Below are 24,900 nucleotides of genomic sequence, written 5' to 3' on the forward strand. Positions count from 1 at the left end.
GTGGTGCGTGCATATGTATTCACCCCCTATGCTATGAAGCCCCTAAAGAAGATCTGGTGCAACCAATTACCTTCAGAAGTCACATAATTAGTTAAATAAAGTCCACCTGTGTGTAATCTAAGAGTCACATGATCTCAGTATATAAACAACTGTTCTGAAAGGCAAAAATGTCTGCAACACCACTAAGCAAGGGGCACCACCAAGCAAGCGGCACCATGAAGACCAAGGAGCTCTCCAAACAGGTCAGGGACAAAGTTGTGAAGAAGTACAGATCAGGATTGGGTTATAAAAAAATATCTGAAACTTTGAACATCCAACGGCGCACCATTAAATCCATTTTTTTTAAATTTAAAGAATATGGCACCACAACAAACCTGCCAAGAGAGGGCCGCCCACCAAAACTCACAGACCAGGCAAGGAGGGCATTAATCAGAGGCAAAAAAGAGACCAAAGATAACCCTAAAGGAGCTGCAAAGCTCCACAGCGGAGATTGGAGTATCTGTCCATAAGAACACTTTAAGCCGTACACTTCACAGAGCTGGGCTTTACGGAAGAGTGGCCAGAAAAAAGTAATTGCTTAAAGAAAGAAATAAGCAAACACGTTGTGTTCACCAAAAGGCATGTGGAAGTCTCCCCAAACATATGGAAGAAGGTACTCTGGTCAGATGAGACTAAAATTGAGCTTTTTGCCCATTAAGGAAAACACTATGTCTGGCGCAAACCAACACCTCTCATCACCCCGAGAACACCATCCACAGTGAAGCATGGTGGTGGCGGAGCATCATGCTATGGAAATGTTTTTTATCGGCAGGGACTGGGAAACTGGTCAGAATTTAAGGAATGATGGATGTGGCTAAATACAGGGAAATTCTTGAGGGAAACCTGTTTCAGTCTTCCAGAGGTTTGAGACTGAGACGGAGGTTCGCCTTCCAGCAGGACAATGACCCTAAGCATACTGCTAAATCAACACTCAAGTGGTTTAACCTCTCTGGGATATGTGGAACGGTAGTGTGCCACCTCGCCACCAGCCAGTGAAAGTGCAGGGCGCCAAATTCAAAACAACAAATCTCATAATTAAAATTCCTCAAGCATACAAGTATTTTGCACCATTTTAAAGATAAAATTTCCGTTAATTTGGCCATAGTGTCTGATTTCAAAAAGGCTTTACAGCGAAAGCACCACAAACGATTTTGTTAGGTCACCACCAACTCACAGAAAAACACAGCCATTTTTCCAGCCAAAGAGGAGTCACAAAAAGCACAAAGAGATAAAATGAATCACTAACCTTTGATGATCTTCATCAGATGACACTCATAGGACTTCATGTTACACACTACATGCATGTTTTGTTCGATAAAGTGCATATTTATATAAAAAAATCTAATTTTACATTGGCACGTTACGTTCAGTAGTTCTAAAACATGCAGTGATTTTGCAGAGAGCCACATCAATTTCCAGAAATAATCATCACAAATGTTGATGAAAATACAAGTGTTATACATGGAATTAGAGATGTACTTCTCCTTAATGCAACCGCTGTGTCAGATTTCAAAAAAACTTTACGGAAAAAGCAAACCATGCAATAATCTGAGTACAGCATTCAGACAACAAAGCAGCCAAAAAGATATCCGCCATATTGTGTAGTCAACATTAGCCAGAAATAGCATTATAAATATTCACTTACCTTTGATGACCTTCATCAGAATGCACTCCCAGGAATCCCAGTTCCACAATAAAATGTTTGATTTGTTCGATAAAGTTAATAATTTATGTCCAAATAGCTTCTTTTGTTAGGGCGTTTGGTAAACAAATCCAAACGCGCGTGCAGGTCCAGTCGAACTTTGGACGAAAAGTTCAAAAAGTTATATCACAGGTCGTAGGAACATATCAAACTAAGTATAGAATCAATCTTTAGGATGTTTTTATCATAAATCTTCAATAATGTTCCAAAAGGAGAATTTCTATGTCTGTAGAAAAGCAATGGAACGAGAGCTAACTCTCTCGTGACCGCCTGTGGCACTCTGCCAGACACCTGGCTCAATCCCCTCTCATTCAGCCCCCTTCATAGTAGAAGCCTCAAACAAAGTTCTAAAGACTTGTTGACATCTAGTGGAAGCCTTAGGAAGTGCAATATGACCCCATTTATACTGCATATTGGAATGGCAAAGAGTTGTAAAAACTACAAACCTCAGATTTCCCACTTACTGGTTGGATTTTTCTCAGGTTTTCGCCTGCCATATGAGTTCTGTTATACTCACAGACATCATTCAAACAGTTTTACGATACTACAACACTAATAATAATATGCATATAATATGCATATATTAGCATCTGGGACAGAGTAGCAGGCAGTTTACTCTGGACACCTTATTCATCCAAGCTACTCAATACTGCCCCCCTATCACCAAGAAGTTAAGGGGAAACATTTAAATGTCTTGGAATGGCCTAGTCAAACCTCAATCCAATTGAGAATCTGTGGTATGAATTAAAGATGGCTGTACACCAGCGGAACCCATCCAACTTGAAGGAGCTGGAGCAGTTTTGCCTTGAAGAATGGACAAAAATTCCAGTGGCTAGATGTGCAACACTTATAGAGACATTCCCCAAGCTGTAATTACTGCAAAAGGTGGCTTTACAAAGTATTGACTTGGGGAGTGAATAGTTATGCACGTTCAAGTTGTTTTTTTGTGTTATTTCTTGTTTGTTTCACAATAAAAAATATTTTGCATCTTCAAAGTGGTAGGCATGTTATGTAAATCAAATGATACAACCCCCCCAAGCCACTTTAATGTTAGATCTCTCACTTTCAAGGCAGTTATAGTCAATGAACTAATCACTAATCATAATCTTGATGTGATTTGCCTGACTGAAACACGGCTTAAGCCTGATGAATTTACTCTGTTAAATGAGGCCTCTCCTTCTGGTTACACTAGTGACTATATCCCCCGCGCATCCCGCAAAGGCGGAGGTGTTGCTAACATTTACAATACCAAATTTTAATTTACAAAAAAAATGATGACTGCGTATTTGTCTTTTGAGCTTCTAGTCATGAAATCAATGCAGCCTACTCAATCACTTTTTATAGCTGTCCTCACTGAGTTCCCTGAATTCCTATCGGACCTTGTAGTCATGGCAGATTCACATTTTTGGTGACTTTAATATTGACATGGAAAAGTCCACACTCCAAAAGGCTTTCGGAGCCATCATCGACTCAGTGGGTTTTGTCCAACATGTCTCTGGACCTACTCACTGCCACACAGTCATACTCTGGACCTAGTTTTGTCACATGGAATAAATATTGTGTATCTTAGTGTTTTTCCTCATAATCCTGGACTATCGGACCACCATTTTATTATGTTTGCAATCACAACAAATAATCTGCTCAGACCCCAACCGAGGCTCATCAAAAGCTGTGCTATAAATTCTTGGACAACCCAAAGATTCCTAGATGCCCTTATAGACTCCCTCTACCTACCCAAAGACGTCAGAGTACAACAGTCGTTTAACCACCTAACTGAGGAACTAAATTTAACCTTGCGTAATACCCTAGATGCAGTCGCAACTAGAGGTCGACCGATTCATCGGAATGGCCGATTAATTAGGGCCGATTTCAAGTTTTCATAACAATCGGAAATCAGTATTTTTGGACACCGATTTGGCCGATTTATTATTATTATTATTATTTCTACAACTTTATTTAATTAGGCAAGTCAGTTAAGAACACATTCTTATTTTCAATTACGGCCTAGGAACGGTGGGTTAACTGCCTTGTTCAGGGGCAGAACGACAGATTTTTACCTTGTCAGCTCAGGGATTCAATCTTGCAACCTTACGGTTATCTAGTCCAACGCTCTAACCACCTGCTTTACATTGCACTCCACGGGGAGCCTGCCTGTTACGCGAATGCAGAAAGAAGCCAAGGTAAATTGCTAGCTAGCATTAAACTTATCTTATAAAAAACAGTCAATCAATCAATCATAATCACTAGTTAACTACACATGGTTGATGATATTACTAGTTTATCTAGCGTGTCCTGCGTTGCATATAATCGATGCAGTGCGCATTCGCGAAAAAGGACTGTCGTTGCTCCAACGTGTACCTAACCATAAACATCAATGCCTTTCTTAAAATCAATACGCAAGTATATATTTTTAAACCTGTATATTTAAACCTGCTAACATGAGTTTCTTTTAACTAGGGAAAATGTGTCACTTCTAACGCAACAGAGTCAGGGTATATGCAGCAGTTTGGGCCGCTTGGCTCGTTGCGAACTGTGTGAAGACTATTTATTCCTAACAAAGACAGCCAACTTCGCCAAATGGGGGATGATTAAACAAAAGCGCATTTGTGAATCGTTGCACGACTGTACCTAACCATAAACATCAATGCTTCTCTTAAAATCAATACACAGAAGTATATATTTTTAAACCTGCATATTTACCTAAAAGAAATCCAGGTTAGCAGGCAATATTAACCAGTTGAAATTGTTTCACTTCTCTTGCGTTCATTGCACGCAGAGTCAGGATATATGCAACAGTTTGGGCCGCCTGGCTCGTTGCGAACTAATTTGCCAGAATTTTATGTAATTATGACATAACATTGAAGATCATGCAATGTAACAGGAAGGATTTAGACTTACGGATGCCACCCAATAGATAAAATACGGAACAGTTCCGTATTTCACTGAAAGAATAAACGTTTTGTTTTCGAGATGTTTCCGTATTCGACCATATTAATGATATAAGGCTCGTATTTCTGTGTGTTATTATGTTATAATTAAGTCTATGATTTGATATTTGATGGAGCAGACTAACTGAGAGGTGGTAGACAGCAGCATTCATTCAAACAGCACTTTCATGCATTTTGCCAGCAGCTCTTCGCAATGCTTCAAGCATTGCGCTGATTATGACTTCAAGCCTGTAAACTCCCGAGATTAGGCTGGTGTAACCGATGTGAAATGGCTAGCTAGTTAGCGGGGTGCGCGCTAATATTGTTTCAAACGTCACTCGCTCTCAGACTGAGGTGTTGTTCCCTTTGCTCTGCAAGGGCCGCGGCTTTTGTGGAGCAATGGGTAACACTGTTTCGAGGGTGGCTGTTGTCGATGTGTTCCTGGTTCGAGCCCAGGTAGGAGCGAGGAGAGGGACGAAAGCTATACTGTTACACTGGCAATACTAAAGTGCCTATAAGAACATCCAATAGTCAAAGGTATATGAAATACAAATCGTATAGAGAGAAATAGTCCTGTAATTCCTATAATAACTACAACCTAAAACTTCTTACCTGGGAATATTGAAGACTCATGTTAAAAGGAACCACCAGCTTTCATATGTTCTCATGTTCTGAGCAAGGAACTTAAATGTTAGCTTTCTTACATGGCACATATTGCACTTTTACTTTCTTCTCCAACACTTTCTTTTTGCATTATTTAACTTCTCTAGGGTAGGGGGCAGCATTTGGAATTTTGGATGAAAAGCATGCCCAAATTAAACGGCCTTCTACTCGGGCCCAGAAGATAGGAAATGCATATAATTAGATTTGGATAGAAAACACTCTAAAGTTTCCAAAACTGTTAACATAATGTCTGTGAGTATAACAGAACTGATTTGGCAGGCGAAATTTTGTTGTTGTTGTAGTTTTCTATTCAATGCCATTTACAGTATCCATTGACTTAGGACTCAAATTGCAGTTCCTATGCCTTCCACTAGATGTCAACAGTCTTTAGAAATTGTTTCAGGCTTGTATTCTGAAAAATTAGGGGGTAAGAGCAGTCTGAATGAATGGACCCTGCCATGTCACAGAGCTTTTTCATGCGCACAACCAGAGAGAATGCCTTTCTTGTTTACCTTTTATATTGACGACGTTATTGTCCGGTTGAAATATTATAGATCATTTAGGCTAAAAACAACCTGAGGGTGGATATAAACATCGTTTGACATGTTTCTATGAACTTTACGGATACAATTTGGATTTTTTTCTGCCTGTTGTGACTGCGTTTGAGCCTGTGGATTACTGAAGAAAACACGAACAAAACTGAGGTTTTCGGGTATAAAGAGAGACTTTATCGCCTTAAAGAATTTTTGAAATCTGACACTGTGGTTGGATTCACAAGAAGTTCATCTTTAAACCTATGTTTAATAGTTGTATCTTTTCTGAATTTTTTTATAATGAGTATTTCTGAATTTGGTGCTCTGCAATCTCACTGGATGTTGGCCAGGTGGGACACCCTAGAGAGGTTAAACCAAATTGAACATGTTTCATTATTTATTTGAGGCTAAATTGATTTAATTTATGTATTATATTAAGTTCAAATAAGTGTTCATTCAGTATTGTTGTAATTGTCATTATTACAAATACATTTTAAAAATAAATTTAAAATGCTAAAAAACGGCAGATTAATCGATATCTGCTTTAACTGGTCCTCCAATTATCGGTATCGGCGTTGAAAAATCATAATCGGTCGACCTCTAGTCGCAACCCTAAGAAACTAGCTTCCTGGTATACAGAAAATACCCGAGCCCTGTAGCAAGCTTCCAGAAAATTGGAACAGAAATGGCGCTACACCAAACTGGAAGTCTTCTGACTAGCTTTGAAAGACAGTACCATGCAGTAACAAAGACCCCACATGTCTTGAGCAATCATCCTATTTTTCCAACTTAATTGAGGAGAATAAGAACAATCCAAAATGTATTTTTGATACTGTTGTAAAGCTAACTAAAAAGCAGCATTCCCCAAGAGAGGATGGCTTTCACTTCAGCAGTGATAAATTCATGAACTTCTTTGACAAAATGAGCATGATCATTAGAAAGCAAATTACAGACTCCTCTTTAAATCTGCGTATTTCTCCAAAGCTCAGTTGTCCTGAGTCTGCACAACACTGCCAGGACCTAGGATTAAGGGAGACACTATCATTCTTTAATCCTATATCTCTCGACACACTGATGAAACCTTAAGGCTGCATACTGGACCCTATTCCAACTAAACTACTGAAAGAGCTGCTTCCTGTGCTTGGCCCTCCTATGTTGAACATAATAAATGGCTCCCTATCCACCAGATGTGTACCAAAGCCTATCTTGAAAAAGCCAAACCTTGACCCAGGAAAAAAAAATTGGCCTATATCGAATCTCCCATTCCTGTCAAAACATTTTTGTTAAAAGCAACTCACTGCCTTACTGAAGACAAACAATGTATACGAAACAGTTCAGTCTGATTTATGACCCCATCATAGCACTGAGACTGCACTCGTAAAGGTGGTAAATTACCTTTTAATGGCGTCAGACCAAGGCTCTGCATCTGTCCTCGTGCTCCTAGACCTTAGTGCTGCTTTTGATACCATCGATCACCACATCATTTTGGAGAGATTGGAAACCCAAATTCGTCTACACGGACAAGCTCTGGCCTGGTTAAGATCTTATCTGTCGGAAAGATATCAGTTTGTCTCTGTGGATGGTTTGTCCTCTGAGAAATCAACTGTACATTTCGGTGTTCCTCAAGGTTCTGTTTTAAGACCACTATTGTTTTCACAATATATTTTACCTCTTGGTGATGTCATTCAGAAACATAATGTAACTTTCACTGCTATGCGGATGATACATAGCTGTACATTTCAATGAAACATGGTGAAGGCCCAAAATTGCCCTCCCTGGAAGTCTGTGTTTCAGACATTTGGAGGTGGATGGCAGCAAATGTTGTACTTTTAAACTCGGACAAAACAAAGATGCTTGTTCTAGGTCCCAAGAAACAAAAGATCTTCTGTTGGACCAAACAATTAATATTGATGGTTGTACAGTCGTCTCAAATAAAACTGTGAAGGACCTCGGCGTTACTCTGGACCCTGATCTCTCTTTTGACGAACATAACAAGACTGTTTCAAGGATAGCTTTTTAACATTGCAAAAATCTGAAACTTTGTCCAAAAATGATGCAGAAAAATTCCTCCATGCTTTTGTCACTTCTAGATTAGACGACTGCAATGCTCTACTTTCTAGCTACCCGGATAAAGCACTAAATAATCTTCAGTTCGTGCTAAACACGGCTGCTCGAATCTTGAATAGAACCATATCATATTACTCCAGTGCTAGCCTATCTACACTGGCTTCCTGTTAAGGCTAGGGCTGATTTCAAGGTTTTACTGCTAACCTACAAAGCTTTACATGGGCTTGCTCCTACCTATTTATCTGATTTGGTTGTGCCATACATACCTACACGTACGCTACGGTCACAAGACGCAGGTCTCCTTACTGTCCCTAGAATTTCTAAGCAAACAGATGGAGGCAGGGCTTTCTCCTATTCTCCATTTTCATGGAATGGTCTGCCTATCCATGTGAGAGACGCAGACTCGGTCTCGACCTTTGAGTCTTTATTGAAGACTCATCTCTTCAGTAGGTCCTATGATTAAGTGTAGTCTGGCCCAGGGGTGTGAAGGTGAACGGAAAGGCACTGCAGCGACGAACTGCCCTTGCTGTCTCTGTCTGGCCGGTTCCCCTCTCTCCACTGGGATTCTCTGCCTCTAACCCTATTACGGGAACTGAGTCACTGGCTTACTGGTGCTCTTCAATGCCGTCCCTAGCAGGGATGCGTCACTTGAGTGGGTTGTTTCACTGATTTGGTCTTCACTGATTTGGCGCCCCCCTTGGTACGTGCCGTGGGGATTATCTTCGTAAACTATACTCTGCCGTAGGCTATACTCTGCCATATCTTTGACGATATCTCTCTAGTGGTGTGAGGGCTGTGCTTTGGCAATGTGGGTGGGGTTATAGCCTGCCTAGTTGGACAGGGCCACAGTGTCTCCCAACCCCTCCTGTCTCAGCCTCCAGTAATTATGCTGCAATAGTTTATGTGTCGGAGGGCTAGGGTTAGTCTGTTATATCTGGAGTATTTCTCCTGTCTTATCCGGTGTCCTGTGCGAATTTAATTGTTCTCTCCCTCTCTCTTTTCTCTCTTCTCTCGATGGACCTGAGCCCTAGGACCATGCCTCAGAACTACCTGACCTGATGACTTGCTGTCCCCAGTCAACTTGGTCATGCTGCTGCTCCAGTTTCAACTCTTCTGCCTGCGGCTATGGAACCCTAACCTGTTCACCGGAAGTGCTACCGCATCTGCTGTCTCTAACTCTGAATGATCGGCTATGAAAAGCCAAATGACATTTACTCCTGAGGTGCTGACCTGTTGCACCCTCTACAACCACTGTAAGTATTGTTATTTGACCCTGCTGGTCATCTATGAACGTTTGAACATCTTGGCCATGTACTGTTATAATCTCCACCCGGCACAGCCAGAAGAGGACCGGCCACCCCTCAGAGCCTGGTTCCTCTCTAGGTTTCTTCCTAGGTTCCTGCCTTCCTAGGGAGTTTTTCCTAGCCACCGTGCTTCTACATCTGCATTGCTTGCTGTTTGGAGTTCTAGACTGGGTTTCTGTAGAGCACTTGGTGACATCGGCTGATGTAAAAAGGGCTTTGTAAATACATTTGATTGATATGTGTGTGGCATTATGGTACATGTTGAGGTAAACATATCTATCCTGTTACCACATGTTGTCTGTTGACTTTCTTGTCCAGGAACAATTGCCTGTTGGGAAATAAATAAAGTCTATCAAGTTGAATGGAATGGACGTACCTGAGTTTGGCTCAGCTTGATGCTCTGGATGTGGGGGAATATGAGGACGCTGTCCTTCCTATAGACCCCCTTTAAAGAGCCCCGGTGGACGCCCAACCCCAAAACCTGAATGAAAGGACATCACTATTAAAGGGACCGTTCATATAAATGACTAAAATTACTTATTTTACCTTAAGAGATATTTAATGTGTTAGAAGAGAGAGCAATTCAAAAGTGGAGTTTTGTTTACTTGGCCATTTTTAAAGGGACTGATTAGACCACAGAATATTAAATCACAAAACAAAGAGTGTGAATGAATCCAAGGTAGCATGCTAATATTGCTTATGCTAATAGAGGCCATGAAGTATAAAACCCTAGAGAGTGGATCATCTTAATATCACAATACCCATAGCTTATTTAATGGAAACATAAGTAATTTAATGATTGGGTAAATTGTCCCTTTTCACTGATAAACAGTATATATTTAGGCATAGGCACCCTTATCTCCCTACCAAGAACCATGAACTAATGCTTAATTAACTATTAATAGTGCTTATGTCACTCTTAACACCCATATGCTTTGATGCGTCTTTAAAGGTCAGGGGTCAAGGGTGCCAAATATCACATCATAGTAGTTACTTCCTGTGTTGCAAAACTAACTTCCACCGGGCACACAATGTTCTTTTTTAGACCGTATAAAAAAAACTATGGTTGTGGGTCAGGGCATACGTCCAAAATAGAACCCTAGTCTATTGTGCACTACTTTTGACCAGAGTTATGTGTGCACTGGTGAAAAGTAGTGCACTAAATAGGGAGCCGGTTGTGAAGCAGAACGGGTAGTGTTAGTATCATATGCTCGTATGACTACTGACCTGGTAAGAGAGCACCCCATGGGCCGATGTGTTTATAAATAATGAGTTTTCTATGATGCCCTCCTCTGTTGGGAGGAAGACAAGTTTAAATGAGGCCTTCCCTCTGGGTGGGATTACCTGAAAGCAGACAGGACACGGGGTCAGGGTTCACCGAAGGCAACGACTACATTACAATGTCCATACTAGCATGACTTTATACATGACTTCACTCTCAGTGGTATGCTGGTGAGCACACAACTTCCAACACTTTATATATATTTGTTCTTAACCTGTCAGTTATGAACAAATTCTTATCCACAATGACGGCCTACCCTGGCAAAACCCGGACGACGCTGGGCATATTGTGTGCCGCCCTATGGGACTGCCAATCACAGCCGGATGTGATACAGCCTGGATTCGAACCAGGGACTGTAGTGACACCTCTTGCACTGAGATGCAGTGCCTTAGACCGCTGCCCCACTTGGGAGCACAGAGCTCAGCATATTGAAGAATCATGCTGAGAATGAGGCCTTGTGTGAATGAATCGTGGGCTAATTTCAACGTGAAATCGATAGGAGAGAATGTGATATGCAATGTTGTAACATGCACTGTTGTCAGAGTGTGATGCAATGCTGTTGTGCTAGGTATACTTTCTAAGCAGAGCAGGGAAATTCTGTGGGTTTCAATGGCAGTTTGAGAGTTTAAATAGCTGTACTGGTGGCCCAAGGGACTGACATGAGAAAGAGGGGGGAGTAGAGAGAAGTAGATGAAGAGAGAGCAGAGAAAAACAGTGTGAGTGAGAAAAGGAGAGAGAGAGAGCGCGAGGGTGAGAAACAAACAGAGAGAAAGAGGAGAGGGAAGCAAAATAGAGATTGTAGGGAGAAGTTGGATGAACGTGGGTGTGGTTGAGTGAGAGAGGGAGGGAGTGTCTGAGTGAAGGAAGGGCACACACACACACACACACACACTCACCCTTCTGTGGAACGAAGGCATGTGAAAATGTCTGCTGGATGTAAACATCGACAGCAATGTCACTGGGATTTCCTGGCTGGGGTTGTGTATGTATATGGTTTCAGCTCTTGGCAGCCCCAGTGGCCTAGAGAGATGGAGAGAGATGGACATAACAAGCACCACTTATTGGTCTATCCAGGCATTGTAAACATCAAGCTTTACTGAACAAAAATATAAAAGCAACATGCAACAATTTGAAGTGGCATGGATCAGAAAACCAGTCAGTATCTGGTGTGACCACCATTTGCCTCATGCAGTGAGACATCTCCCTTGCATAGAGCTGATCAGGCTGTTGATGGTGGCCTGTGCAATGTTGCTCCAATCCTCTTCTGTGAAGTTACTGGATGTTGGCGGGAACTAGAACACATCGATCCAGAGGCTCGAGGACGTTGAACCAGAGCATTCCAAACATGCTCAATGGTTGATATGTCTGGTGAGTATGCCGGCCATGGAAAAACTGGGACATTTTTAGCTTCCAAGAATTGTGTACAGATTCTTGCGACATGGAGCCGTGCGTTATCATGCTGAAACATGAGGGGATGGCGGTGGATGAATGGCACGACAATGAACCTCATCATGGCATCTCTGTGCATTTAAATTGCTATCGATAAAATGCTAATTGTGTTAATTGTCTGTAGCTTATGCCTGCCCATACCATAACCTCCCCGTCACCAACGTCGACATCAGCTAGCCGCTCGCCCACACATGTGGTTTACGGTTGTGAGTACGGTTGGACGTACTGCCAAATTCTCTAAAATGACGTTGGAGGCGGCTTATGGTAGAGAAATTAACATTCAATTATCTTGCAAAAGCTCTGGCGGACATTCCTGCAGTCGGCATGCCAATTGCACGCTTCCCTCAAAACTTGAGACATCTGTGGCATTGTGTTGTGTGACAAAGCTGCACATTTTTGAGTATATTTTATTGTCCCAAGCACAAGGTGCACCTGTTTAATGAACATGCTGTTTAATCAATGTAAAATACTTTCTAGCATTCAGACATCAACAAAGTAACATTTGTAAACTACTATGAAACTAACTTTTGTTTAAGTACAATTTAGACATTGCTACCCCATTTGCAGTTTTACCATGATTACATTCTAGTTACCACTGTAGATACAGAGTAATTTCAGGGCATAACTGTGCGACTCAATGCAAAGTGTTTCCGGTTGTGTCAACATTGACATAGCATCAACGCATGAGGTAGAACTGTCCCTTAATAGTAATGTTTCCTCTAGGTAGGATCAGCTTCCCCTCCTCCAATTCTAACCTTAACCATTTGTGGGAGAAATTCAAAATTGACTCAAGATCTGTGTCTAGGGGCAACGTCACCCTACAACATTTTGCTGATGACAAGTTAACACATCCTGGAAACGAGGAAGGCACTTTTGCTCATCTGACACTTCTCTGGGGCCGACATCAAAGGACTTCAAATCAACCAAAAAAACTAACCGAGCGCAGGCTGGTATTAAAAGGTCTATGGTGACCTTTGGAGCTACGCTTAGCGCTCTCTGTTTAGCCTTTTAATATTTTGATGTGTTTGTAATAAAAAGGGGGACCAGCAACATAGTCACCACAGTGTCACCACAGTTCTGTAAATGTCACTCTTAAAGGCTAGGTTTGCAGATAAAAAAGTAAATAGCTGCAGGTGCAAGCTTTCCTCATTCTAGTGTCATAACCACAAGCAAAACATATATATACGTGATAGTAACCTTTAGAGCTACTGTACAATGTGAAGTCATTGGATAGGTCAAACTCAATTTCCTAACGTGATTAAGTTAAACAGATACAGTTGAAGTCGGAAGTTTACATACACTCAGGTTGGAGTCATTAAAACTGATTTTTCAACCACTCCACTAATTTCTTGATAACAAACTATAGTTTTGGCAAGTTGGTTAGGACATCTACTTTGTGCACGATACATGTAATCTTTCCAACAATTGGTTACAGACAGATTATTTCACTTATAAATCACTGTATCACAAGTCCAGTGGGTCAGAAGTTTACATACACTAAGTTGACTATGCCTTTACACAGCTTGGAAAATTCCAGAAAATTATGTCATGCCTTTAGAAGCTTCTGATAGGCTAATTGACATAATTTGAGTCAATTGGAGGTGTACCTGTGGATGTATTTCAAGGCCTACCTTCAAACTCAGTGCCTCTTTGCTTGACATCATAGGAAAATCAAAAGAAATCAGCCAAGACCTCCGCAAGTCTGGTTCATCCTTTGGAGCAATTTCCAAACGCCTGACGGTACCACGTTCATCTGTACAAACAATAGTATGCCACTATAAACACCATGGGACCACGCAGCAGTCATACCGCTCAGGAAGGAGACGCGTTCTGTCTCCTAGAGATGAACGTACTTTGGTGTGAAAAGTGCTAATTAAACCCAGAACAACAGCAAAGGACCTTGTGAAGATGCTGGAGGAAACGGGTACAAAAGTATCTATATTCACAGTAAAACGAGTCCTATATCGACATAACCTGAAAGTCCTCTCAACAAGGAAGAAGCCACTGCTCCAAAATCGCCATAAAAAAGCCAGACTACGGTTTGCAAGTGCACATGGGGACAAAGATCGTACTTTTTGGAGAAATATCCTCTGAAACAAACATATTACTGTTTGGCCAAAATGACCATCGTTATGTTTGGAGGAAAAAGGGGGAGGCTTGCAAGCCAAAGAACACCATCCCAACCGTGAAGCACGGGGATTGCAGCACCATGTTGTGGGGGTGCTTTGCTGCAGGAGGGACTGGTGCACTTCAAAAAATAGATGGCACTATGAGGAGGGAAATTATGTGGATGGAAAATTATGTGGATATATTGAACATCTCAAGACATCAGTCAGGAAGTTAAAGCTTGGTCACAAATGGGTCTTCCAAATGGACAATGACCCCAAGCATACTTCCAAAGTTGTGGCAAAATGGCTTAAGGACAACAAAGTCAAGGTATTGGAGTGGCCATCACAAAGCCCTGACCTCAATCCTATAGAAAATTTGTGGGCAGAACTGAAAAGGCGTGTGCGAGCAACGAGGCCTACACCAGCTCTGTCAGGAGGAATGGGCCAAAATTCACCCAACTTATTGTGGGAAGCTTGTGGAAGGCTACCCGAAACGTTTGACCCAAGTTAAACAATTTAAAGGCAATGCTACAAAATACTAGTTAAGTGTATGTAAACTTCTGACCCACTGGGAATGTGATGAAAAAAATAAAAGCTGAAATAAATCACTCTCTCTACTATTATTATGTGATTTCACATTCTAAAATAAAGTGGTGATCCTGACTGACCTGGGATTTTTACTAGGATTAAATGTCAGGAATTGTGAAAAACTGAGTTGAAATGTATTTGGCCAAGTTGTAAACTTCTGACTTCAACTGTAGATGTGTTTTAGCCTATTTTATAATACATACATTTTATATAATCTACGTTTCCTCAAATCAATGCTGATGGCAATGACAAGAATTCCATCCACTTCATGCCGAAGCTACTGCCTGTCCTATCCACTCATAACACATGACTGGGGACCTGCATTGTAGTGGGGACAGGGGGTTTGTTGTGTGTTTAAACAACGGGATGACAGTAAATACTGCGAAAGTAGTGCACTACACATCGTGAATAGTGTGTCCATATGGCTCTGGTAAAAGTAGTGCATTATATAGGGAATAGCATGCCAATGGGCTCTGGTCAAAGTAGTGCACGATATAGGAAAGAGGGTGACATTTGGGACAAAACTTCAGTCAATAAGGGTCTCTTTGGGCATGCCTGGGTCTCTCTGCACTGCCAGGCAAACAGAGAGAGGAGGGTGTGCTAATGTTGCAAATCAACACTGTATATTGCCGGTGCTGAAATGACTGGGTCGTTGGGTTAGCCTAGTTAGCGAGAGGCTAGCAAGGCTAGTGGGCAGGGATGAGGTTGAGTTTAACACCTTGCGCTGGTGTGCTTGTGTTATGTTATGCCTGCTTTGCTTGATGCCACTGTGGCAAAACAAGGGCGTGGGATTTTAATGTTTAAACAATTCAGTCATATAGCAACCGTTGTCTGTAGCAATAAGGTATGGACGAGGATACATCCTAGGTCGGACCTAGTGTTTCCTAGTTTGTTGGATTCATTATAATCTACACCGAAAGGTTGGGAATGGGGTATTTCTCAGATTTAGCAAGAGAACTTATTAACGAATAGATATCTTGGACACTTGGACCAATAGGGGGGGGTTGAATGTGGCTCAAAAGAATGAATAAATATGTCACGGGATAAAATATTTTAGCTGCAAATAGTAGCAGTGGGGACGGCTGTCCCCGCACAACAAAGAGTCTCGCTAATCTGGTGGTTGTTTTGGGAGCAAGGAGCCAAACAGCAGAGTTCTAAACCTTTCCCCTTGGGTCTGACTCTCTCTCTTATTCAGTCTCGGCTGATGGGAAGAGAGCTGAGCTGCTCATGGTCGTCGCCTGTCTGTTCCTTTGGCTTCCTCTGAATTTAAAAGGCCCCTCTCCGCTTTATACAGAGAGCTTTTCCACTTGTACAGCTTTTTATCATCACTTTCTATGGCTTTGCTTCTTCTTGGGGGCTTCCGGTGACATAATCCAGACAGGGTTAGGTAAAGATTACAGATATTTTGTTGATTTTGTTATACGATGCTATTCTAAATGCTTTTTCCACATTACTCTTATAACTGTCAGATTGTGATTTGGAGTCGGTGTCTTTTGCACCCATGTGTACTCTAAAACGAGATGGTTGGTTATAGTAGCTCCAAACACGGGATTTATCAATGTCTTTACATTGGTTTATGTTTATGAATCCTTTTCTTCGAAACCAGGAAGTGAGAGAAAAACTCACTGTGTCCCAAACTCCAGCGATGGCGGCTGGAAGCGCAGCGGCCTTCCATTCTCCGGCACGTAGAACGAGGAGCTGGCGAAAGAAAGACAAAAAGAGAAGAACACATTTATATACACGTACACCTATCACCTCAATGAGTTCCAATGGGACCTTATCATTCGAAACAAAGTGAGCGCTTGGGCGATTTGGCAAATGTTGACTCTCCTGCCTAAAAATGCAGCCAGAGTGGTGGCGAAATTTAGACTCCTCTGTGAGACACTTGAGCGTGCTACTCATTCAAAAAAATAGATTTGCAACGAAGAAAAAAGTGCATAACGTTTTAGAAAGTTTTCCGATGCCGTAATGAACATGCCCCTGCATTGCACTACAGGTGAGCGTCGATGCACGTGGCAAAAACAACGAAGCCAATCGCCAGTGACACCGTTACAACAGAAAGTGGTAGTTTCTAATTCTGAGCTCAATAAGAATAGCTCTCGGACGTCAGACATCACACACATCTACTTCAGTTTCATATCTGAAACTCTAAACTATCAGAGTTCTGAATCCAATGTTGTCAAGGAGACTTCAATGTTGTAAAATTGGCGGATGTATAGTATATTCGTTATGCAGTCATCAATGACCTTGGACCACAGAAGGTATTTGCACTGGTGACAGACAATGCTGTGAACATGAAGGCTGCTTGGTCTAAAGTGGAGTAGTCCTACCCTCACATCACACCCATTGTTTGTGCTGCTTGTGCATTGAATCTGCTCCTCAAGGACATCATGGCACTGAAAACAATGGATACACTCTACAAGAGAACCAAGGAAATGGTTAGGTATGTGAAAGGTCATCAGGTTATAGCAGCAATCTATCTCACCAAGCAAAGTGAGAAGAATAAGAGCACCACATTGAAGCTGCCCAGCAAACCAGTTGGGGAGGTGTTGTCATCAAGTTTGATAGTCTCCTGGAGGTGAAGGAGTCTCTCCTTCTTGAGAGAGCGGTAAGCAGCCTGAAACTCCTGAAACCTATAGCAGTAGCCATTGCACGGATTGAGGGAGACAATGCCATCCACTCGGATGTTCAGACACTGCTTGCAGATGTAAGAGAAGAAATCCGTACTGTCCTGCCCACTTCACTGTTGCTCCAAGCAGAGGAAACTGCAGTTCTGGAATACATCAAAAAGCGTGAAGACTTCTGCCTGAAGCCCATACACGCCGCAGCGTACATGTTGGACCCCAAGTATGCTGGCAAGAGCATCATGTCTGGTGCAGAGATCAACAAGGCATATGGTGTCATCACTACCGTGTCTCGCCACCTTGGCCTGGATGAGGGCAAGGTTCTTGGCAGTCTGGAGAAGTATACTTCCAAGCAAAGGCTTTGGGATGGAGATGCAATATGGCAGTCATGCCAACATATCTCATCAGCCACCTGGTGGAAGGGACTTTGTGGATCTGAGGCTCTTTCCCCTGTTGCCTCCATCATCCTCCAAATCCCACCAACATCAGCCGCCTCAGATCACAACTGGTCTTTGTTTGGGAATACACACACCAAAGCACGCAACTGGCTGACCAATAGAAGGGTTGAAAAATTGGTGGCCATCCGGGCAAATTTGAGGCTTTTTGAGCCTGACAACGAGCCATCCTCAACCAGGTTGGAAAGTGACAGTGAAGATGAGGCTTCAGAGTCTGATGTTCAGGAGGTGGACATTGAGGAGGTCCAGGGAGAAGACATGGAAGCCTGAGAGGAAGACAGTCTGGAAACTAAAGCTTTGGTTATTATTTTACAGATATATGTTGAAAACGTTTTTGGGAGATGCGATGGATCATTGGGGATCATTCAATATTCCCTTTTGTTGTTCAGTGAAATCATCCCATGTGAAGAGTCAACTCAATTAATTTAAGTTCAATTCGTAACTAAATTGTTTTATTTATTCATTAGGATTTAATCATTTGCAATTATGTCTACTTATAAGGTAAAAGGTGTATGTTTCGGTCTCCATATGATGTGGTAAATATATCCATTGCAAAAGACATCTACATTTAAATGGTATTAATATTAACTGGCATATATTGCTGTTAATTCCCATATATTCCCACGGAAAGTTTCCACCTCTGAATATTCCCCAAAATGTGGAACCCTAGTATGGAGCATAATGTATGTACAGTTTTATTCACATTTTCAAGTACTGGTGACAAGTAATGCATTCCGATTATTGCATAGATTGTAATGGAAACCTAGGATGTGTGTATAATAGTTTTGGGGTATTTAGTTGTACTAATTATAATGAGCTAATGCTAAGCTATTTGGCAGCTATGTGTGGCGCCATGTTTGTTTCCATTATACAATGCATTCTGGGTGTCACGTAAACATCTGTCAGAGCAAAAATGTTATAATGAGGTGAAGGAATCGTTCACTAATCTTCGAGTAAACTTCCAGAAGTGAATGATCATTGACCCCCCCCCCTTGAACATGCATACAACAAACGGACCAAAGTCATAGTCTCCTCTTATTATCTTTGGTTGACGCGAAAAAAACAAAAATGGCGGCGCGTACAAACTACCCATCGCCGGATTACTTTTGATTTTTTGAAAGTGTTTTACTCAATTATTTCGATCAACTTTGAGCTCACCTGTGATGTGATGAATTATAAATAGTAATTGCTATTAGCTAATTCATATTGTGGTTTCTGTCAGCCAAAAGTTCTCCAAATATGACCGCTTGTGTTACGTCAATCTTTTCTTAGTAAACGCTAGGACTAATGTAGCCTACATTTTCTGGTTTGGATGATTGTGTATACTGTGCTATTTCTGTGAGTGTCTGAACATTGCATCCAAAAATAAACTGGTCACATTCAGGACATAACTTTGTAAGGACTGTGTGCAAAATGTTTCTGTGAAAAAAACTGTGTGGCTAAATCAAATGCTGACTGCGTTCTAAATAAACATTCTAATCACACCGGTTTAAGCATATGCTGTAGAATGATCAAACCCTTTTTTTGGTACGTGTGAAAAGGTTAAATAGGGAGCTCATTTGTTTTCAGCAATTTTATCTGATCAAAACTTGTTTTCTTACGTGCTCTCGTTTCTCTGAAGCAGTGATCAATATTGTTTGGAACATCGAATCACAATACAATCTAAATATCAACTTTCAATACATATAGAATCATGAGAAACACGAGCATCGCAATACAGGTCCCTGGCAATTCCCAGCCCTACTGGGAAACCAAATGGGTGCACACACCTGATTCCACTAATCACATGGCTTGATGATGAGTTGATAAGTGGGGTCAGGTAGGTTAGTGTGGTGTGCTATTGCCAGGGCAAAACCAAAACTGTGCATTGCGCACCCAGTTGGGTCACCAGGACCAGTATTGAGAAACACTGGGCCCTGGGCTATAAGTGAGTGGGCTGGAACATTGACAATTCCATGTACATCAGTTAGGCTAGTCTGTCTGAGACCATGGCAACATCCACCAGATCTAGGATCAGCTTTCCATCCTCTAATCCTAGCCTTAGCCATTCGTGGGGAAAATGCTTAACTGACCCAAGATCAGAGTTTAGGGCACATTCACCCTACTCCATCTACTTGAGACTGTGAGTGGGTTACATTGTCTTGTCACCTGCGTCAGACGGTCAGATTTGCGCTCTAAAAACGTATATGTTGCACAAATAGAGACGAGTGGTTATGGTGAAAAAGAAGCCGATATGAGATAGAGGTAGCATTTAAAAAAAGAAACCCACACACAGCCTACAACATATTGTAATGGGAACTCGTTTAGTACACATGCACACACACCCTATCCCTTACTCTCTCACATCCACTCTCACCAAAAATCAACAAGTGAACTTGTGCTTTCTCTCTCAATGACACACTATATGACGGCTAGTATGAGGTCATTTCTGCCACCCTGCTGCGACCAGTGTGTTGTTTGTGGTGGCCGTGTGTGTGTGTCACGTCCCATCCTAATGAGCACTATGAAGGAGGGCTGCACAGCAGGGAGCCGACAGCTGTAGTGTGTGAGGAGGAGAACCTGATCTGGCCCCGTTGACAGAGGGCCGACACAGCTGTTCAGTGAGTTGACAGCAGAGACAGAGATGGAACCCTAACTAGCTTTAACAATATAGGTGTAGATTGAGGGGTTCACAATGATACATGAAGTTGGCATCAAGTATGCTGAAGTCAGAAAAGGGAGCTCTGGGTTTTAAGTGTGTCATCAACATCAACTCCAATCATCATCCAATAAAAACAGACCCAAGTATACATCAACTCCCACTAACATCACCAGAACACACATGGAAACTCAAACGCAACACATGGGCTGAAAGACTACCCTACACACACACCCCTCCCTGGGTGATAAGAATCAAATCAACACATTGAATAATGTGGATAACATGCTGGATGGCGAGGGTAAGCTGGAGAGGTCTCTCCATCAGTTCCAGATTGTCAGTTTCCTGTTCAAGCTTTCAACAGCTGGGATCTCGCCTCACATACTCAGGGAGGTGTTGGAGAGAGAGTTGAAAGAGGCACAGTGGATGGCTACTACTGGGGACTTACTGGATTGTACAGTGTGTACAGATGTAGCGAATGTTATGGACCGCAGAATGTTTGTATATCTTTTTGGGTGGTGCCTGTTGAGGTGACTCATATCATAAAGCAGACCCGAAACACTGCTTGCTGTCCTTTCAGTTCTGGTGTCCTACACTGTCCCTCACTGAGTAACAGGCTACACTGGGCCCAACTTCCTGTAGGGATGAGCGATATATCGTGTGGTGTCATATTTGGAATAGGTATTTTGTTTACTTTCTGAATTGATTGGAATTGAAAAGGTACCGACCCCAACCCTGCTAATGATGGAAGCCAACAGTATAGTCTCCTAATGAGATATAATGGATTCGAGTGGAAGCTATGTAAACTCAACGTGTCCAATAGAATCCAATCTATCGCACTTCATGTCATTATCATGATAAACATTCAAATTATTATAATATGCATCTTCTGCCATAAAACCCTTGTCCTACTCCAGACTCATGTTCAAAAAGACTTGTATGTTAAAATGCCTTATTCTTCAATGGTCTGACACACAAGCTAACACACACACCATTTTCCAAGAAAAAAAGGAGACTGAACATATACCATCCCTGAAGCACGCTATCCCACCTGCACAGGTTCTGAATTTAGTTCAAACAGACTCTTTGCGGGTGGTTACGAGTTGAGAGGCATTGTACACTGGCAGCTTCCCCCAGTCATTAACGGAGAGAATAAAATAGGCCATGAATATATTCAGGCTAGGGGTGGTTATTCACATTATTAACAGCTTCTCATACCAGTCACCGCCAGCCAACTGCTGCCGCCGCTTATAGCATCCTAGGGATCTGCATCGCTGGCCTGCAATGCGGTGTACTGTGTAGAGGTATAAAAAGACAACGGGAAAGGAAGGGAGGAGGGAGAGGTGAAGGGGAGAAAGTGCATGCTGTGGTCACAGGGCATTAAGTACATGAAGGGCTTGGAAAAAGTGAGGCTGTTTGCAGTGGATGTCGGACACTGCTGGCATGTGCCTTGCGACAATTGTCTAAAAGCATTTGGAAGGACAAGCCTAAGAAATACACAGGCCTAATCAGTTCATACACAAACACCACTGATTTATAAACACAAACAAGATGGCTGATCTGAGGTAGATAATTACTATTAGCCAATAGCGGGCTTTTGTCTGTACATTTTTTTTGAAAGGCCAATAAATAAAACTGCCGCTGGCCAATTGTCCAGGAGAAGAATTTTAAAAATCCATTACGAAATAATGCTTTATAGCCAATTAATGAATGGAAATATCAGTCTACGGAAATACATTTGACTGGTCATTCTTATCGGTCTATAGATTAATTAGTATCATTTATTGGAATTAAATTGGTGCGTGTGTACAGTATATTCATTATGTAAGCTGTCTTATCACACGCATACAGATACAGAGCCTTTGAGTGGAAAATCTGTCAGATTGAGCAATAGCGCAAGCCCGGCACATTTCTGAAATGTCCTGTAAATTAAAATGTTGCCGGTCAAATGTCTGGCGCCACATTTCCCTAAACGAAACCCTGCTCCAAAAGTGAGACAGGCGATGTCTTATGCAAGCTACATTCCTCCAAAAAAAACACTGACTGATGAGTACCCAGTGAGTCAGGAGGCTTGCCACAGCCAGTGTCAAAAATATATAGCCTAGCACAGCCCAAGGCCATTCACTTTGCCAGCCTGATCCTAGAGATGAAATCAAAATGATGAAATCTACATTCTGCCCTAAAGTTAACCTTCTCACAACTAGCTTGCGGCATTAACAGCTACATTGACATCAAGCCACACGTAGACTATGGATGTACAACAAGGTACAAGCCAATGCTCGAAAACAACACAACCACGACAACTAACAACCAACACAACCAGGACTTGCAAGTTTTTGGTATGACAAAATAGGCTACATTGTTAATAACCCTTCAAGGTGGTCTTTAACATGTCCAGAGTGTGATCTAATCAGGATCTCATGTTGAAGCTTTATGAGAATTGAGAACATAATGTGCAATCGACATGACACAGATGTACCTAGGCTACATGTATGAAAGAGGAAACAGAGAGCGACTTGTGGCTTCCAGCCCTTATGCTATAGGGTAGTGTCTGACAAGTACAGTCTTTGCTGAGACATGTTTTACAAAGCAGGAAAAATTGTTGCAGGATTTGCATGGAGTTGAAGGTTACAACAATTAATCTGTCATCCGGCGTAACAAGAAAGTTCAGCCATCTCCATTTTCACATAATCTGCAATTTGACTAGAAGGAATGGAAATGAAGAGTTTGGGGAGAAAACGGTTAAGTTGCCAACACCTGAAATGCACCACGGACAGAATGTGCCTGAAAAGGCAAGGCTCTTACGTAACTCAAAACCCCCCATCTCTTCAGATACTGAGGTAAATGTATGGTATCTACACTAGAGATCGACCGATTATGATTTTTCAACGCCGATACCGATTATTGGAGGACCAAAAAAAGCCGATACCAATTAATCGGACGATTTTTAAAATTTATTTGTAATAATGACAATTACAACAACACTGAATGAACACTTATTTTAACTTAATATAATACATCAATAACATCAATTTAGCCTCAAATAAATAATGAAACATGTTCAATTTGGTTTAAATAATGCAAAAACTAAGTGTTGGAGAAGAAAGTAAAAGTGCAATATGCGCCATGTAAGCTAACGTTTAAGTTCCTTGCTCAGAACATGAGAACATATTAAAGCTGGTGGTTCCCTTTAACATGAGACTTCAATATTCCCAGGTAAGACGTTTTAAATTGTAGTTATTATAGGAATTATAGCACTATTTCTCTCTATATGATTTGTATTTCATATACCTTTGACTATTGGATGTTCTTAAAGGCACTTTAGTATTGCCAGTGTAACAGTATAGCTTTTGTCCCTCTCCTAAAGTGGTGTAGCGCGCAGAGCGCGCAAATTCCACATCGGCCATCGCGAGTGCACTAGGCCACATTGCAGTTATTTTTTAGGACATTACATTTACTGTTAGATTAATACATAGGCCTAAATATAATATTAGTGCACATAAAGATAAAGGCAAGTTAATATCGAATGAACAAAAATAAATCTGAACACTTTGACAGGAAAATATAACAAAAAAAAGCCCAATTGTCAACCCAAAATTAATCACAATCACTGCATTAGGTTGCATATCAAAATATTTTGAATCAGAAAAAGTCTGAGGCCAAAACAGTGTCCTAAACACCTGCTCAACGTAATATCTGCCAAAATTACACTACGCAAGTACACATCCAGTAACGTCTTGTGATAGCCAAGTAAGAAAAAAAGGGCTATAGCAAAACTCGCATACACCCCTTCAAACAAACTGAGTTGAAGAGGTTTGTGGTCGTACAGCAGAACCAACTCTCATACAAAGACAAGAGAGTGAAGCTCAGAGATAAGAATTCGACACGGTGGCAGTTGGCTAATTCCGTTGGCGACCGTTTTGTATCCAACTCTCTAATCTGTGCGAGCGCAATGATTGGGTGTCTGTTTCACGGCTCCAATGACCTGCCTGTAGGGGAGAGGAGAGCTTTGGCATTAGCGCTGTGTGCTAGCTAATTAAAAGAAGAGGTGAGAAAGAGAAGAGGAAGAAAAAGAGGAGAAAGAGAGCTTCTAAATATAGCTCAGACGAATCAAAGCTATCATAAGTGTGCATTACAATATGAAAGCCTGGCTAGAGCACTAGTTTTTTTTAGCTTCCCTCCTGTTCTCACCAATACAATGTGTTATTATGGTGAGACAAAGCTTTTTCCCCCACCGCTGTAGGAGATGAGATGTTGTAGAATAAAAGGTGGGGGACGATGTAATTATATCCTAGTAACCCCTATTGTTCTACGTGAAGTGGATATTGAGGTTGAATAGCAATGAATAGCCGTAATTGGCCACTGACAACAAACAGCAATGATTTTTTTATTTCAATAATGTTGATACTTCAGCATAGATTGAGCAGGTAAAACTACCTGCAGAACAAATTAAATAATTTTATACCCTTACCTTCAACCCTTAAAATCTCAATTTGTACTGAGATTTTAAGGGTTAGCCGC

The 24,900-nt window shown here is 41.6% G+C and overlaps 1 protein-coding gene across 11 annotated transcripts in view; it reads right to left on the minus strand.

The window, feature by feature from the left end:
• Nucleotides 1-24,900, minus strand: part of LOC112261429 (transmembrane protein 131-like) — a 99,055-nt gene that overhangs the window by 46,318 nt on the left and 27,837 nt on the right. For 9 of the 11 annotated variants that reach the window (XM_024436736.2, XM_024436735.2, XM_024436733.2 and 6 more), the window contains 4 exons: nucleotides 16,289-16,360; nucleotides 11,414-11,537; nucleotides 10,463-10,579; nucleotides 9,612-9,716 (listed from right to left, as the gene is read on the minus strand). In XM_024436736.2, the coding sequence (XP_024292504.2) occupies nucleotides 9,612-9,716; nucleotides 10,463-10,579; nucleotides 11,414-11,537; nucleotides 16,289-16,360 (418 nt within the window). Of the gene's footprint in view, nucleotides 1-7,259; nucleotides 7,279-9,611; nucleotides 9,717-10,462; nucleotides 10,580-11,413; nucleotides 11,538-16,288; nucleotides 16,361-24,900 lie in introns of those variants that run through there. The other 2 variants (XM_024436738.2, XM_042329781.1) reach the window with 2 other exon arrangements.

The sequence above is a fragment of the Oncorhynchus tshawytscha genome, linkage group LG11, assembly GCF_018296145.1.
Source record: "Oncorhynchus tshawytscha isolate Ot180627B linkage group LG11, Otsh_v2.0, whole genome shotgun sequence".
Classification (NCBI taxonomy): Eukaryota; Metazoa; Chordata; class Actinopteri; order Salmoniformes; family Salmonidae; genus Oncorhynchus; species Oncorhynchus tshawytscha.